General features: G+C 41.2%; 1 protein-coding gene across 1 annotated transcript in view; it reads right to left on the bottom strand.

Moving 5' to 3' along the window:
• Positions 1–16,735, bottom strand: part of SHISA9 (shisa family member 9) — a 295,699-nt gene that overhangs the window by 14,966 nt on the left and 263,998 nt on the right. The window contains exon 3 of the mRNA XM_029577451.1: positions 1,091–1,246. Coding sequence (XP_029433311.1) covers positions 1,091–1,246 — 156 coding nt within the window. The remainder of the gene's footprint in view (positions 1–1,090; positions 1,247–16,735) is intronic.

Genomic DNA, 16,735 nt, shown 5'->3' with positions numbered 1-16,735 from the left:
CCTTTTGAAAATGCATCCTCTAGAATCTTGATATGCAGTGAAATGCAAGGGATGTTTATTTTCCTTTTGCACAGAACATGTTGCTAGCCTTTAGTTTTTACCAGATATTCTTCATCAGCTGATCATCAGTGCTGGTGAAATTGTAGTGAGTCTGTCTCTGTGGTGGTGATATATTTACGTAAGGCATTTCTGGGCTTGAACTGAGATGAAAATAGTTTCTATGTTGGGTGCATTTGAATCTGGGAAGCAGAGCTATGTCTCCTGGGTTAATGGCACAAATGTCAAGTACCATGAAGAACCAGGAAGTTACCAATCATATGATACACATGCTGTCAGGCTGGCGAAGGCTAGCCTTCTCCTGGATAGAGAAGCCTCAAGCCAGTATATGGCGATATTTGATAGATGAATACCTACAACTGGAAGGTTTACTTATGCACTAAAGAAATTAATACAATAAAATATGGGGTCCATTTTGGAATTTTCATTCTAATATAATGACCTGAAGTGATATTTGGTGTTTCTTTGACTCATTGCATGGGTCTCTTTTTTTGATGTGCATGCATCCTTATTGTTGTCACTATCATAGTCTAGTATAGATGTACCTTTGGTTCTGTATGATAAATAGTTAAAAAAACAACAACAAAAAAAAAACAACTGAGTGGCCTTTACCATTTTTAAAGTAAACATTCAATAATTTATATCTTTTCATAACTGGATATTATAATATAGCACAGATGTTAGCATAGCCCTGATTTCTTATGCTAATTGGACTAATATCAGCTGCATTCATGATGTTAGCATCTAGGCTCCCCTATCCCACCCCACCCCCCTGACTACATGAACCTCTGCTTTTCCTGATGTCACCATCGGAGTCATTCTGTGTCTTTGTCCCCCCAACTACCACATCAGCTTGTATCTGCACCTCAAGGCAGCCCACGATAACAGTCTCATTGCACACGGAAATATAAATAACTCACCTGGATTGCCTTCTCACATCCTTATGTACATTGTCATGTAAACTGTAACAAGAACCAAAATACAGTGAACACTGAAGTGAACGAGGAGACATGCACGCTTGTTTACTGCTTACCAACAGCTTTGAGGGAGGCATACTTGTTCAACTCCTTGCCTGGGGGTTGTTGTTCATAGGGATTTGTGATAGGTCCCAGCGTGGGATAGGAATGTGTGTGTGCCATCTGTGGAAGATGTGGGGATGTTGGAACTACATTATTCATCTGTGATGCTTCTGTTGGAGAAAAAAAAAAAGGCTCTTATTAGAGACTGGTTTTGGACATCCTTCATTATACAGTATAAACCAACTTAACAGCATTCATTAATATTCCATGCAGCATGTCTGTCATTTGCTGCTATGATGTGATAAAAACCATGTACATTGATTCTTGCCTGCTTAGAATATGTGGTTGTAAAATGAGATACCAGCGGCTAAGGTAAATCAACTTAATGCCCCTCTTATTAAGCAGTCAGGCCATGCCTCGCAAAGGGTCAAATGAATGAAGCATTTTTCTCATAAACCCAAAATGAGAAAGCTCTTTTAGTACATCGTTATGACAATGCCAACGTTCTACTTTGTGTTGCTTTCTTTTTAAGAATCAGTTGTCTTTACCACCCCTGTGTTATCATAGGGCTTGAGTCATCAATAATCTTTTTGTCCACTGGATCTGAATAGGTGCAAGAATCCAAATAGTATCTATCATAAAAGCAAATTTTTAAAGATATTTTGCAGCCCCTCCAAAACACAAATGTTCATTGCACCTTATAAAGGATATTCAGTGCATGCCTAAGGTGTCACCACCATACATATTCCATTATATAGCAACTCAGTAAATTGAAGAGAGCTAAAAGACATTCGACCCATCAAATCTGCTCATAAACTCAATAGTCATCTAAAAATTGCCTTTTCTCAATCCGACTAAAAGTACACCCGGCATTGTACAAGGCTTGCATTTAGGGAATGTGCTCCAGGGTGGGTTGGTGGGACGGCTTGTTTTGAGCAGAATTAAAAAATAACACAAGTAGATTGCATTGTATTTTCTAACCTGCATGCTTTATTCTCGTTACACAATCTATCCATACAAAAAGCAGGCGCAAAAGTCCACAGATACGTTATACCTGTGGCAAGTTTCAAAGGGAAACTGCGTGCTTGTGTTCTCTTTGAAAGACAGTGCAAAGGTCACGGATAAAAAGTACATTTCCCATCCTCATATTTGCATGTCCTGCACACCTATGCATAACTGTAAGGTATACGTATTTAGGTCCTTCAGCCTCAGACTTATGAGATAAGAGGAAGGAAGGGGAAGGTATGATGGAGACTTTTAAATACCTGAAGGGTATTAATGATGCACAAAAATCAACCATTTTCCAATGGAAAGAAAGCTATAGAAGTAGGGGACATAATGCAAAGCTCCAAGGGAGAAGGAACATCATCAGGAAATATTTCTTCATGGAAAGGGCGGTGGATGCATGGAATGCCCTGGTGGAAGAGGTGGTGAAGACAAGAATGGTGATAGAATTCAAAAGTGTGTGGGAAAAACAGAGGATCCCTAATGGCTAAAGGATGGAAACGAAGAAAAGGGGATAATCTGTGTAAATTGGCCTAACCTGCACAAAGAGGCAGTTACTAATTTTAACAGAAGTCATGGGGTAATTTGCATGGAATGGCAGTTACCACCCTTAACAGAAGGCATGGGGTAATTTGCATGGAGCAGCAGTTACCACCCTTAACAGTAGGCATGGGGGTAATTTGCATGGAGCGGCAGTTACCACCCTTAACAGAAGTCATGGGAGTAATTTGCGTGGAGCAGATTCCTTCCTTAAGAGAAGGCATGGGGTCTGCATGAAAGTTGCAGTTACCACCCTAGGCAAGTTGCTGGGCAGACTGGACTACACTTTGGTCTTTTTCTGCCATCATTTACTATGTTACTATTTCGCAATGTGTGTTATCTCTCTCCAGATGACAACTCTTTCCAATGTCCCCAAACTCCTAACCCCTGCCATTAAGTAATTAACTCTGTAGTTTACAATGTACTGTTGTCAACCTTAAGTGTAGGCTCAGTCTAAAATGTCATGCAAGGGATAAAGGCACACAGGGTCTCTGAGACACATTTTTATTATAAGATGTGAATATTTTTATTTCCAGAATTCAACAAATATCTTTCTGCTGGAAGTCCCAAATTTGGATGAATAGACCCAGGCAAGAGAATGAGGAAGTAGATAGAAAGGGAATGAACAAAGCAAGTGCTATCCTTTAAATTAAAGGAGAATTCTACCAGCCAAATAAGTTGGCAGCATGCATCCTTAACTGTCTGGGGTCAGATACAATCTAGCAGCATCCGCTTGCTATCTTACCCAGGATTGATGTCACCTGGGGCTTAAAGGCTTTTGTTTTCCTTATTTTGCTAACTTGGCTCTGATCTCCTCTCCCTTTATTAACTAGTTGCGCAGATATCTGTGTTAATTTATCCCGTTTTTGTTTCCCATATTTGTTGCATTTTCTCTTTCCTTACCACGTGTTTTTGCTCGATGGAATATGGGAATTCCCAATTAAATTAAATACATGAATAAAAGGAAAATTGGGGAGAAGATTATGGCTTTGGTGCAGACATGATTGGCATGCACTATGGTCAGTCGACAAGAAAGAGGAGAGAATTTTGTGGCATATACTGTATTACTCTCACCAACAATTGTTCTTCTTTATTTTTCTAAGTATCTTTCTGTAAGAAATGAACAATGTTATCCACCTAGAGCTTAGGAAATGCAAGTCAACAATGCTGCAAATTGAGTCACTGGGAAAAAGCCATTATGCACCTCCCACAGCTTCTAAACTTCCTGACAGATAACACCCTATGATGATATATGTGCTTACTTTTTACGCTCACATTTTCCAGTGTAGTTGCTGTTTGTTTAGGGGGACACTGAGAGAGCTTTTAAACAGCAGGTAAAAGAGCTACCTGAAAACCACTCACCTAGAGCATGTATGGAGAGAGTAGGTAGAATCAGAGGTGGGATTGGGTCAGGGGTGGCAACAGCACTCATATAGGCCGATGCAATGCAGTGCGTTCAGCTGAGCACACTGGTTTACTTGCCGTTGGACGCGCGTCGACAGCACCTTATGCTATAAGGGGATTAGCGCATTCAAATAACGCGTCCAACGCATAGAGAAACTAATAGCGATCATCACATGCAAATGCATGTTGATGAGGCTATTAGCTACGCTCCCCAGAAGAAAAAAAAAACTATGCACTGTACCTGCACATTTTTACACTCAGAAACTAACACCTGCCCAGAGCAGACGTTCATTTCTGAGCAGCCCAAAAAGTTGTATAGTAAGCAGAAAATACTGCTTTTCTGTACATCCTCCTACTTAACATCGTGGCGATATTAAGTTGGAGGAACGAAAAGTTTAAAAGATTTAAAAAAAAAAAAAAACAAAACCTGCTGGCGGTCAGGTTAGGGAAATGGATGCTCAGTTAACCAGCGTCTGTTTTCTAAACCCGTGGCTGTGCGCCGGTTAGGAAAACGGACGCCGATTAAATTCAGCGTCCATTTTCTCAACCCACTGATAGCCGACCTGTCCTGGGTGCCTGCTGCCCAGGAGGCGCTAGGGGTGCGCAATCGACCCTAGTGCCTCCTCGGCAGCGCGACCCCTAATTTAAATATTGCATGGCACACTCAGGAGAGGTGCCTGGGCACGCGTTAGGAAAGCGGGCACTGAATACTGGGCACCCACTTTCGGTACACTTTTATTGTATCAGCCCCATAAAATATCTGCAGCAAAAGGAGATACAAATGTCTGTGGCTATTTTTTTCCCCTAGGCAGTTTCATAGGGAAAGTAAATAATGCTCATATTTTTCCTTTGAGTACTTGTGCAAGGCCCACAGCCAAAAGCGTTCACACTTGCAGACTTTGACACAATCCTCATAGGTCTGAAAATTGTCCCCACAGCGACTTAAGTTAAGCTCCATAGGTTTGATTTAGTAGTTACCCCAGTTTGGGATTTTTCGATGTTTCATACCGTATGTTTCTCTTCCCCCCCCCCAAATATCAGAGTCTCAAGCTTGTTGCAACCAGTGCCCTGAATCACCGTGATTTATAAAAACAGCTTCATATTCAAATGAAGCCTGAATTTCTACAGTCGCTCAGTTGCTTGTTTGATACTGCTTTAAAAATGTGTTAAATTCTCTCCTTGAAGGTAACATCCCTCTCTCTCTCTCTCTCTCTCTCTCTCTCTCTATATATATATATATATACCTGCTGTTGCTTGGATGGAGCTTGAAGGTGCTGGATCTTTTATAGTCAGATCCTAGCAAAAGAACCTTTTATTCACTAGACACAGACTTTAGGAAGGCTGGAATGTAATTGGTAGTCGTGCCGAGTGCACTAGTGTTAATCACAATGGCACTTCAGTACTGAAAGACACTGTAATGCAATGCCATGCTCAGAGAGAATGTTGCAGGAGCTGACACCATCAGATACTGGAGATGATAACCATCTAGTAATGGCATCTTAAGAAAGAGCCATTATTTATACATTCAATTTATGAATTGCAACTGACTACAACATTCATTGCAATGTACAATTGATAATGCAATAGCACAGGGTCATATCGTATATATCATAAATTACAGTCAAAATAAAACCATAGCTAAGAACAAGAACAAAACTAAAGACATATATACTGTATATATACTTACAAAATATATAAAACAATAATTATAATGCATTTGTCCAAAATTAAAAGCTATCACACAGAATAAATGACCCCCATAGCCCTCCAATAAGCACCAAAGCCCACAGCGATATGCCACAGAAAATAACCAGATCTTCAGTCACTTTGAAATTTTAGATAATGCTCCATGAGTATAGAAGCAACAATACAAAACACTCTGGATCCAACTCTTTCCAACATAATCTGTTTATTTGTAAATTAACAGAAGGTGTAAAACTGATGAAAAAGAGAAGATATGAGGTATTAATTAAAGATCAGGCATACACAGGCAACACAAAGTTTTTGCTTTCTCTGAAAGACTAAATCTGCTATACCAGTGGTCCCCAGCCCTGTCCTGAGGGCCCACCAGCCAGTCAGCACTAGTTAGCCAGATAAGTAGGAACTTATCTGGCTAAGTGGTGACCGCTGAATATCCGGCTACATTCAGTGGCCACCGCTTAGCCGGATATTCAGCGGTCACCATTCACCAAAGTGTTAAACTGTACTAGAGCAAACTCATTCCCATTAACCAGGCATTTGGAGTTACAAGCTAGTTCCAGCTAGGTAACATGGACACTCCTAATTAATTGTACAAATTGCATCAGTGAAACTGTTTTTTTCAGAGATGGGCATGCTGTATTAGATACAATTTCCCAGCACTGCCTGGAATGGAGAAAACATCTAGGAGCAGGACCAGGACAGCATTAACCTGCACCCTTAAGCTGCCAACCCACATGATTTTTGTCTTTTGAATGTTCAGTACTAAGCCATTTGCAGAAAGCCATGACTTAATCTCTATCATCTATTTACAGAATTCAGTATATGGCAACTCATTACACTTTCTACATGATATATATAACTGAATATCGGCAGCATATAAAAAGTGCTTGACCCCTAAAGATTGTAATAGTTGATCTAATGGGTTCAAATAGAAGATAAACAAAACAGAAGATTAGGTAGAGCCTTGAGGAACATCAATTGATTGATTTCGCCAAGAGGAAGATTCATGACCAATCTGTACGCGCTGTTTTCTACTTACCAAAAATGAACTGAACCACTTCAGCTCTGTACCACTGCAACCTATGCTCTTTAATCTGGAGACTAAAATACTCTGTATAACGAGTCAAAGTCTGCTGACAAATTAAGTTGGACCAAAATGCCTGACCACTATGCTGCAAGCTAAAAAGTAAGGAGTCCATTAATGAAAGCCTTAACTCCGAATTGTGCGCTTTTTTGGAATCCATACTGGCCATCATCTAAGAGGTTATCATCATAAAGTAATTAATCAAATTGCAGCAAAACAGATGTTTCCAAAATCTTTGCCAAAGTTGGAAATAGGTCTGCCAACTCTGGAATTTAGACATCGACAGTAATGTAGGAATACATATTATTGACTCGTAGTGCATTAACAGATAGAAGTTGGTGACAAAGGTGCATCATAAAATACTGTGATCAGAACGTATTGACAAATACAGCAAGTATTCATTTTATTTGTGAGAAAATACAGACTTTGCTTAACAATGCATTCAGAAAGGGGACAGACTGCTTTGTGGAACTTCATGTGACCACAGGTGCCAATGTACATGCAAATCCAACTAAGTACACTTCTGCTACTTATTGTCATTTGTCTAAGAGGATTTATCTTACAAGCCTGACACGCAGTCTCCATAGAACAGTAGGTCCCACCGAAATAAAATTGCATATCTTGCAGAACCACTGCACAATTCATTTGGTATAATTCACAGGTTACATTCATAAGGACTTTCTGATCTCTCTCTTGCTAATGCTATTAGTCCCTCACTGTCATAATCATGAACAACTCCTCATATTTAAAATAAATTATAATACAATTAAGCTTCATAATGTTTCATTACTCAAAGTTTCATTAGGAAAGAATTATATTCAATAAGGATGTGTGCATTTGTTTGAAATGAATGGGTAAATTGCAACATCAGAGATCATTTTTGTTTCTTTGTGGACCCCCAAAATGAATGGAGGTTGCCCCCGAATTAAATGAAAAGTTGTTTCATTTGTTTATTCCCAGTTCAAGTCTGTGGCCCATTGAAAAGTGCTGCAGCGAGACTAATAAATATAGCAACCAAGAAATTCCTGAGTGAGGAAGTAGCCAAGACAGAGCAGAGGCAGGAGAAAAGGGCACGTAGACAGTCAAGGTGAAGCTGCCCTACTCCTGACAATACACCACTTGGGGGTCTTGCTATCACTCAGCCTTGCTGCCGTACCCCACATTAAGGGTCTTGATGCCACTCTCCCTTGCTGCTATATCCATTATGCTGCACTTGACGTTCTTGCTACCACTCTGCCTGGTTGCCATGTGCCTGATGCTACACTAGGGGGTCTTGCTGACACTCTGTCTTGTTTATACCCCTTATGCTAGTTCTTGGGGGGGGTCTTTCTGCCATTTTTCCTTGCTGCTGTTCTTCTTAAGCTCTACCTTGGGGAGCTTGCTGTCGCTCTGTCTTGCTGCTATTATCACTTGTGCTATAACTGGGGAGTTTTTCTGACACACTGCCTTGCTGTGTGTCAGAGTACCACAGACTCTACACCTTGGGGTGCTCTTGCCGCTGTGTATGGCTGCTTTCCATCTCTCATGCTGCTTTGGCGTCTTCATGCCACTCTTTGTGATGCTTTTGGCCCTCTGTCAGTGCCTGGGGTTGGTTTTTTTCTGCACCTTTGCTGCTTTGTTCCCCTTTCTTGGTGTCTTAAGATATTCATGCCAATCTTGGTGTCACTTTGCCCCTTTCATGCTGCCTTTGGGAGTTTATGCCACTGTTTGTTTTTTTAAAATGCTTCTTTATTAAGTTTTCACATGATAATACATTACATAACCATTGAAACCATTATACCCAAGTACAGAAATCATTGTCATACTAATTAGAAGTATTTTATCAGTGTCCTCTTTTAAAGCCTTGGTGTGTTCTTGCTTTGCTCTCTGATGGGTAACTTGGGGAATTTACCATTCCTGGAACCCTTTTGCCATTTATAGTGCCTTAGGTCCTTCGCCACAATCTTGGTGCCTTGGAATTCTCTCCCCCTTCTGATGTTGTCTACCCACAGGTTTCATTTGAATTGATTAGAAATCCCCAATTTTAAGCTCAAAATAGGCTGCATTGCTTCTCCCATTGACTTAAATGGGAAACAAATGAAACAAACTAAATGGGTTTTTTTTTTCATTTGTAACTAACAAAACGTTATGAACAAACCTAAATGAAAATTTTGCCTCTGCACGTGCCTATTGTGCAGCTTTAACCGGTTGGTCATGGACCAGATATCTGGTCTGCTCATGATAAGGTAACGTCCACGGCTACTCCCAGTGCATGAATTAAAGCTTCCCTTTCCTCTTTATTGCTCCTAATTTACTCTTAAAGAGAAGCCGAAGGGAAACTCGTGTAACACCCAGAAAGGGCAAATTTATTTATTTACTATTTTTACAAATGTTCTTCATTAAATTTTTTTCTAATGTAACACATACACTCCTCAATAGACAGCGTGAATTGCTTACAATGTGGGACAATCTTCCAGAGAAGAAAATGGGAAGGGGAATATGAGTGAGAGGAGAAGAGAGGGAAAGAAAGGAGGATGTAAGTGGGCATGGGTGGTGAGAGAGAGTACACCACGCAGTTCACCCTTCTCTCACTCCTCCAGGGTACAGATAGTGGGGAAGGGTGGGAGACAGGGTTTCTCGGGAGTGTGCTATGGTTGCCAGCTTCCTATATTCCTATATATATTGCAGAATGCAGCAGCCAGATCCCTCACAAACAGCACATCACACCCATACTGAAAGATCTCCATTGGCTCCCCATAAACTTCAGAACAAAATCCTATCACTCTTGCACAAACCATCAACAACAAAAAACTTGAATGGCTAAAAGACACCCTCCACCATCAATGCTCCCAGAGAAGTCTTTGATCCCAAAACACCGGCCTGCTCTCCATCCCCCACACAAAACTAGCTCCCCTCACGACAACCAGAGAACGCGCCATCTCAGTTGCAGGCCCCTCACTATGGAACAAACTGCCTGCCTAACTAAGACTGGAACCCTCTACCCAGTCATTCAAAAAAAACCCTGAAAACCTGGCTATTCCTAAAAGCCCTACCCACCTACAACCTAATCCGCACCATCCCCCTTTCCCCTTCCCAATGAACAATCTGCCTGCCCAACTAAGACTGGAACCCTCTACCCAGTCATTCAAAAAACAAAACAAAACGCTGAAAACCTGGTTATTCCTAAAGGCCCTACCCACCTTCAACCTAATCCGCCCCATCCTGCCCTCCCCTCCCCTACCTCAGTTCTCCCACCTCCATTTCCCTCCCCCTTGCATCTCCTTCTCTCCCTCTTACATCCCATCCCCCCTCCCTCCCAGCCTTTCTTCCCACCAACTCTCCTTCCCCTCCACCCCCTATTAAGTTTCCCTCCCTTCCTCCAGCTTGCAAATTACTCCCCCTCTCCCTAACTACCCCTCCCTCTTTTCCTCCCCCCCTACCGTTCTCCTCTCAATATTTCTTCCATGCTTTGTAACGCATAATGTTTTTATATTCTTGTAAAAACCTGTTATCATGTTATAATGTTCATGTTATAATCTTATTGTGTTATAATGTTTATGTTCCAATGCTACTATCTATTAATAATGAGACTCCTTAGCCTTTGAGTTACAATGTTTTCAAGGTTACAACGTGTCAACTCTAAGACACCTTAGTCTTTCTCATTTCCACGAGTTAAAATGTAAACCGATGTGATATTGCCCAATGAATGTCGGTATATAAAAACAAACAAATAAATAAATAGATATATCTGCCACATCTTTAGGAACCCTGATTCCTACCTCTCCCTTCCTAGCATTTTAAATCAAACCTCCAAAGAGGACCCCTCCTCTCTGCCCCCCCCCCCCCCCCCCCCCATGTCTTGGGAGGGCACCATCTCATCCCTTGCCTCAGGCAGCAGATTTGCCTTGAATCGCCCCATCTGCTGTCCTGATGAGCACACACCAGGTCTAGGAAGTTAACCCAAGTCTCCCACGTCACTAGGACAATCTGGCTGGCTTTGTCTCTTCTCATTGAGCAAAAGGGGACACACGTAATACAGATGGACAGTTTGAGAGTGTGCATTAATGGGATAAATAACTCAACTGCTATTTCTTACAATTTTTTTGGATGTGGTGTTGGGCAAGATATTTGAATTGTACCTATAAGAATAGACTTGCAAAGTCTTAATCGGGGAACTGCATAGGTAAAATCAGGATTATATGAGCAGAATGACAATCTACTGAAGTGGATTTTCCTCAGGCTATTATTGGGCACATAATTTCATAACATGTACTTTCAGCTTTTTGTAAAAAGAGGCCTTCCTAGAAATCTAACTTAGTTGGGAGAGAAAACTACATGTGTACACTGAAGTTTCAAAAATGTATACACAGTCAACCTGTGTACTTTATACTCCCACTGGAGAAGACTTAAAATACACATTTACTTTATCTGCACAACATGATCTTGGATCACAAACTACAGTGCTGCATTCAGGCTGATGTGCACTTTTCACTCTGTACAAATGTACATCATTGCTAGCTAGGCCCCTTACTGAACGTTAAACCCAGAGAGGGCAATTCTTCAAGGTCATTTTCCTAGGTAAATAATGATTTATCTGGGAAAACTGGCTGTCTAAAATTTGCCCTCCCTCAATCTGCTTAAATTGTTTTTAAGCCTATAAAAACTTTGTGCAAGATACATTGTGAGCCCTGGGGAAGGTGAAGGAGTCCATTCAGTATATGTTTGAGTAGGGTTCAGACGTCTTGGAGTTGGTCGCAGCACTCAGTAAAGGTAAAGTGTGTTTTTTGATGCGATTTTTACGCACATCATCTAAGTTAGCAAAAGTAGATAGATTCATATATAAATAACAAACTGATATAAATACGTGCATGCTGAAGATGCTTGCAGCCCATTGCGAGTCAGGAGGCAATAAGATCAATTTGCACAGAACCTTTTTGACATCATGTTTGTTTATTTAGTTATTATTAAGGTTCACCTCTTTTCTTTCTTATTTATGAATTCTAAAATTGCTCTCCTTATAGCTACCAAAAAAATAAGACATTTCTTGCCTCTTAAGTACCCTACTAAAACGATATTTTAAACATCTAATCAAAATCAAATGCCTTTACCAACCAGAAAATCTTGTACAGTATGTCAGCAGTACAACCGCTCAATGAAATATAACAGGCGGTGAAACTAGCCTTTGTTTGGGTCCGTGGCCTTACTCGTTACAGTAAATCTGGCTTGTGGGAGACGCATTTGCATCAGCAGGGTCACTAATTATGTCATAGATTGTAAGTTGGAAGTAAATACTCTTCCATGCTTACCGGGTCATTCCAGATGAAACAAATCATGCAGAGTGGCATAATAAATGCAAGGTGTTAGCTGTTATTTACAAATGAGTCACAGCATGCAGAGAGCAAACGCCATATATTCAGATAGCACCATTCGTGCAGACAGCAGACATATTTCTCCAGAAAAAGAAGAATTTGCTAGTACTGACCTTAAGTCTGAGGTTGAGAATGCTCTTGTAAACACAAAATGTGTTAATATTTTTTTTATCGAGGGGATTTTTTGGTTGTAAATTGTTATGGGCTTTCAATGGACTTTGATTGGAGAATACACAGGGATGGTAACTTTCATAGCCGGCCCCGGGCACACATGTGCTCGCGTTTGTCTGCCCGCACCCAGGGTCGCGGCTGTTTCATAACATACATGCGTATATGCTTGCATGTTATAAAATAGATTGGCCGTGCGCTCTATTTTAATTGGGCGCTCGCCTGTGCACACAAATCCTGCTTCTACTGCGTAAGTGGGGGAGATTTTAAAAGGGACGCATGCCGACACCATTGCCACTAAAACCAGTTCGCTCCCAGTGCACCCAGTTAAGGGATAGGCCTTCCAACACCCCCCAGTTCAATAGCCTTCCTTCTCCCTGTTGGCGCCGACCTTTAAAGCCTGCTGATCTGCCTAGATTTTGTTTTGTTTTATCACTTACACGTCATCCATAGCGGAAGTAAAGTTACGTGGAAGCGGACCCCCAGCACGCGCCAGTATGCGTGAGTACGCGCAAATTTCAGGTTAAAATCCCAGAATATCCGTGCTCGGTCAGACCCATTCCCATCCCTTTATGAAAACTTTTAGTTTGCGCAGCGGCATTTACGCACTTATACGGGCGGCTTTTAAAATCTGCTTGATGCTTGTTGGCCCGACATATTCACACACACACACACACACACACACACCGATTGATGCTTGCGTCGGGCTTTAAAATATGGTTTTACCTTACTTGGGCCAAAGAATCTTTGATCAACTTACACAGCTAAAAGGTGAATTTTAAAAGCCTGTCATGCGTCAAACTGGCAGATATGTGTACAAGTCGGGCTCACGCGCACCAAACAGATTTTAAAAGCTGCCCAGATATGCTCGTTACTTGCTGCTGTGCACGTGAATGAAAATTTTGAAAAAAGGGGCTGGGTCTGGGTGTGGTTTGGGCAGGCCATAGGCGTTCCTGAATTTGAAATTTCCGCATAAATACTTAACGCGTACTGGTGCACTCCGGGATCCCCTGCTGTGCAACTTTACTGTAAGTGATAAAACAAAAGAATTCAGGCAGATCAGGGTTTGAAAGGTCGGGTCTAACAAGGAAGAAGGGAGGTTATTAAACTCGGGGGTTTGGAAGTCCTATCACTTACCTGGGCAAACTGGGAATGAACTGGGAAAACTGGTAATGTTGGCGCGTGAGTCTTTTAAAATCCCTACACTTCTGCAGTAGATGCGGCATTTATGCGCATTGGCACGCGGCCACATAAAATTACATGCCTATATGCGTGTAGTCAGGCTATTTTATAACATGCACGCACATACATGAGTAAATTATAAAATGGCTATGTCTCTGGGCGCAGGCCGATGAACGCGCGCACATGTGTGCCGGTTTAAAAGTTACCGTCCCTGTGTTTAAATTTTACATGTAATGATCTACAGCATTTTCATTTGCATTGAAAAAAAACTTTAAAAAGTGACATTGAATGTGATACTGGTATATGATTAGACCACAATACTTGCTGTAGCCATGTTGTTGGCTTATATGCACAAGCACTGAAAGCAGAACATAGCCTTTAGACTTCTGATCCTAGACTCTGTTGTCTTATGTAAATTTTTATGGAACAAAATATTTATTGCTGTCATCTACTGCCTTATCCTTTAGGACAGAATTTTTCTTGTGTGTTCTACATATATTTATTTACTTTCTGTATATATTTATGAGGTTTTATTTCCAGTGAAAACAAAAAGATTAAAAGTTGAGCGCAAAGTCTCAGGACTTTATTGAAAACACAATATATCTTCTTTGGGAACTGTAGAGATGGAATGCGACTGTGACCCTACTGATACCTTGTTGTCGAGTGCTGCTGATGGTCAATGGAAGCAGCAGGACTTCAGGTAGCGCAAAGCACTAGGATAGAGATTCAGAAACCAGGACCGGCCAAGTCTCCCTCCGCACACTGGGTCACATCGCAACCCTGGACTTCCAAGTGTTTTCTATAACACTGTTTTTCCAAGTCTGCTTTTGGAAGACCAAAAATGAATATACATGAGAGAGATCTACATGCAATTGAGGCAGTCCTTGCAAATCTATGCATATTTATTGTGGATCTTCTGAAAACCAGACTGGTTATGGGGAATTCCAGGATTGCATTTTTAGCATGCATAAGCTAGTTAACTCGCAAAGACAAGGACTTTCTCACAAAAATGTAAAAAGAAAGGTTGTGGTTTTCTATTCAAAAGAAAAGTGACATGAGAACATAAAAAGTTCCTTGCTGGGTCCATCAATCCCAACATCCTGTCTCCGACAATGGCCAATCCCAAAAAGGAGATCTATTTTACCGTTCTACGTTTGTATCTTATGTCTTGATAAATTGTTGATTTTTGTACCTGGGAAATTTTGTATTTCTATATAGTTTAACTGTTGTTTGAAAACAATGTGAATGTTTTGTTTTGTTTTTTTATAAATGACATTTTGCATTGTCAGAGGTGTGAATCTTTATGCAAAATTATGCAAATGTCTCACATAATTGCCCCAGAATTTGCTAACTCTTGCCACTGAGGCTTGACCAAGCCAGGGATCCTGCTTCTGATACTTTTGCACCATTTACAGCTGCAGTTGAGCAGCATGGATAGATCTTACTTTTGTTGCCTTTCTATTCCTGACAATCTGAACAAAACTGTAGGCAGCTCAATTTATTCTAAACGTTTTCCTCTGCTGCTGTCAGCATTCTGCCAGGTATCCATTTTTCTGCTCCTGTGCTCCTTTTCCTTTATCCTTGTTTACAGTCTGTCCCCTCCAGTGGATTGCTCACATAATCCCTCTTGGCCAAATTGACATTTCTTTGTGTTTGGACGTTGATTCCTCTTAGCTGTTTATTATTGATCCCTGGCCTGTTAGCACTGCCAATAAAATTGTGTTGTGATCAATATCTGTTATCTCCATACTTGAGTAAGCAGTGTTGCTTCATGTAAGGATTTCTTTGTGAGATTCTCAACGGGTCGAATGTTTGACAGGGATGGTGATAGATGGTAGCGGAGAAAAAGGCTGGGAACTCTCCTTGTATTAAGTCTATTGAAATATGGTAATATGTTGGCGCAGTGCTAGGGGATATAGTACAAAATTTGCATTATGAATGCCACCACACTGTTGTGCGCGAGCTTAAATTGTATCTGAATGTTAGATGCCTGAAGTGCTCCTTGATGCACATTCTAACAGAATTTCAAAAAGTGGAATGGCATTTTAAATGCCCTAGTTTCTTATTAAAGATGCAACAGGGAGGAGGTATGGAGGAGAGGCTTGCACTGAACAAGTTCAGACAACCTCTGAAAGGCTTGATGTCAAACCCCATTAAACTCCCTGATCTACTGGAGCAAATCACAGTTCCATGTAAAGCTCCACTCTCTGTTGAGCAGTTCTTCGTTTTATGTAAACCGGATTGATTTGTAGTCCATACAAGAACTTCGGTATATAAAAATTAAAAATAAATAAATAAATAAATATAGCTATTAGAGATGTGCATAGGGACAACAACTTTCAAACCCGCGCTTGGGCTTCTGCATGCACATGGTTGGCGGCTCGTGCACATGGACCTGGAGATTTTATAACATGCGCGCGTCAAGGAGTTGATTTGTACACTGCAGTCTCTGCTAGTTGTATTGTACAAATCATCTCCTTTTCATCACTTATAAGGTCTAAAATTCTTTAATGATGTCAATTTTACAATGAATACCTCTGAATTTGACTGTAACACCCCCCCCCCCCCCAAATTCCAACCCACCTCCAGAAAACTCACCCAGAATCAAGTACCCCCCTTACAATGGTCCATATATTGTGTCAAGTTGAGACTTAAAAGAGTCTCTCTCTGTCTCCTCCTCCCCCCCTCCCCCCCTCCCCCCCCCCCCCCCCCCCCCCCCCGCAATGTTCAGTGGACTTCTGACGCCTACTGAGGAGTTGTAGCAAAGTTACGTGCATAACATATGCGCGCTGGCTGAGAAAAATTAGGGGCTACGCGCATCAATGCTTGCCCCGCCTGTGGGATGCCCATGGGCGTCAGTTCTGGGATGCTCATGCCCTGACCCTTTTCCGCCTACTTTTTCTGGGCGCGTGTACATTAATGTATGCGCACCCTTCCTGGCTATTTAAAATTCGCTTAGCTCCTGCACAGCCCTCTTACGTACGTATGTGGCTGTTTTTGTGCGCGTGTGCGTGGCTTTTAAAATCTACCTCAAAGTGAAATAACCTCCCCCCATCAATGAAATGAAACAAAATAAGAAAACCCTCCAGACCCCTACTGAATTATTCTTTTTTTAAAAGCAGCCGTATTTTAATTTAAAATGTAGAATGTATTACAAACTGAGAAAATGGTCCGGCTGTCACATTATTTTCTCCTATGCCCAACTCATCTCATCCCCATGCCTTGGA

Source organism: Rhinatrema bivittatum, chromosome 14 (genome assembly GCF_901001135.1).
Source record: "Rhinatrema bivittatum chromosome 14, aRhiBiv1.1, whole genome shotgun sequence".
Lineage (NCBI taxonomy): Eukaryota > Metazoa > Chordata > Amphibia > Gymnophiona > Rhinatrematidae > Rhinatrema > Rhinatrema bivittatum.
This window is presented reverse-complemented; position numbering and strand designations above follow the sequence as displayed.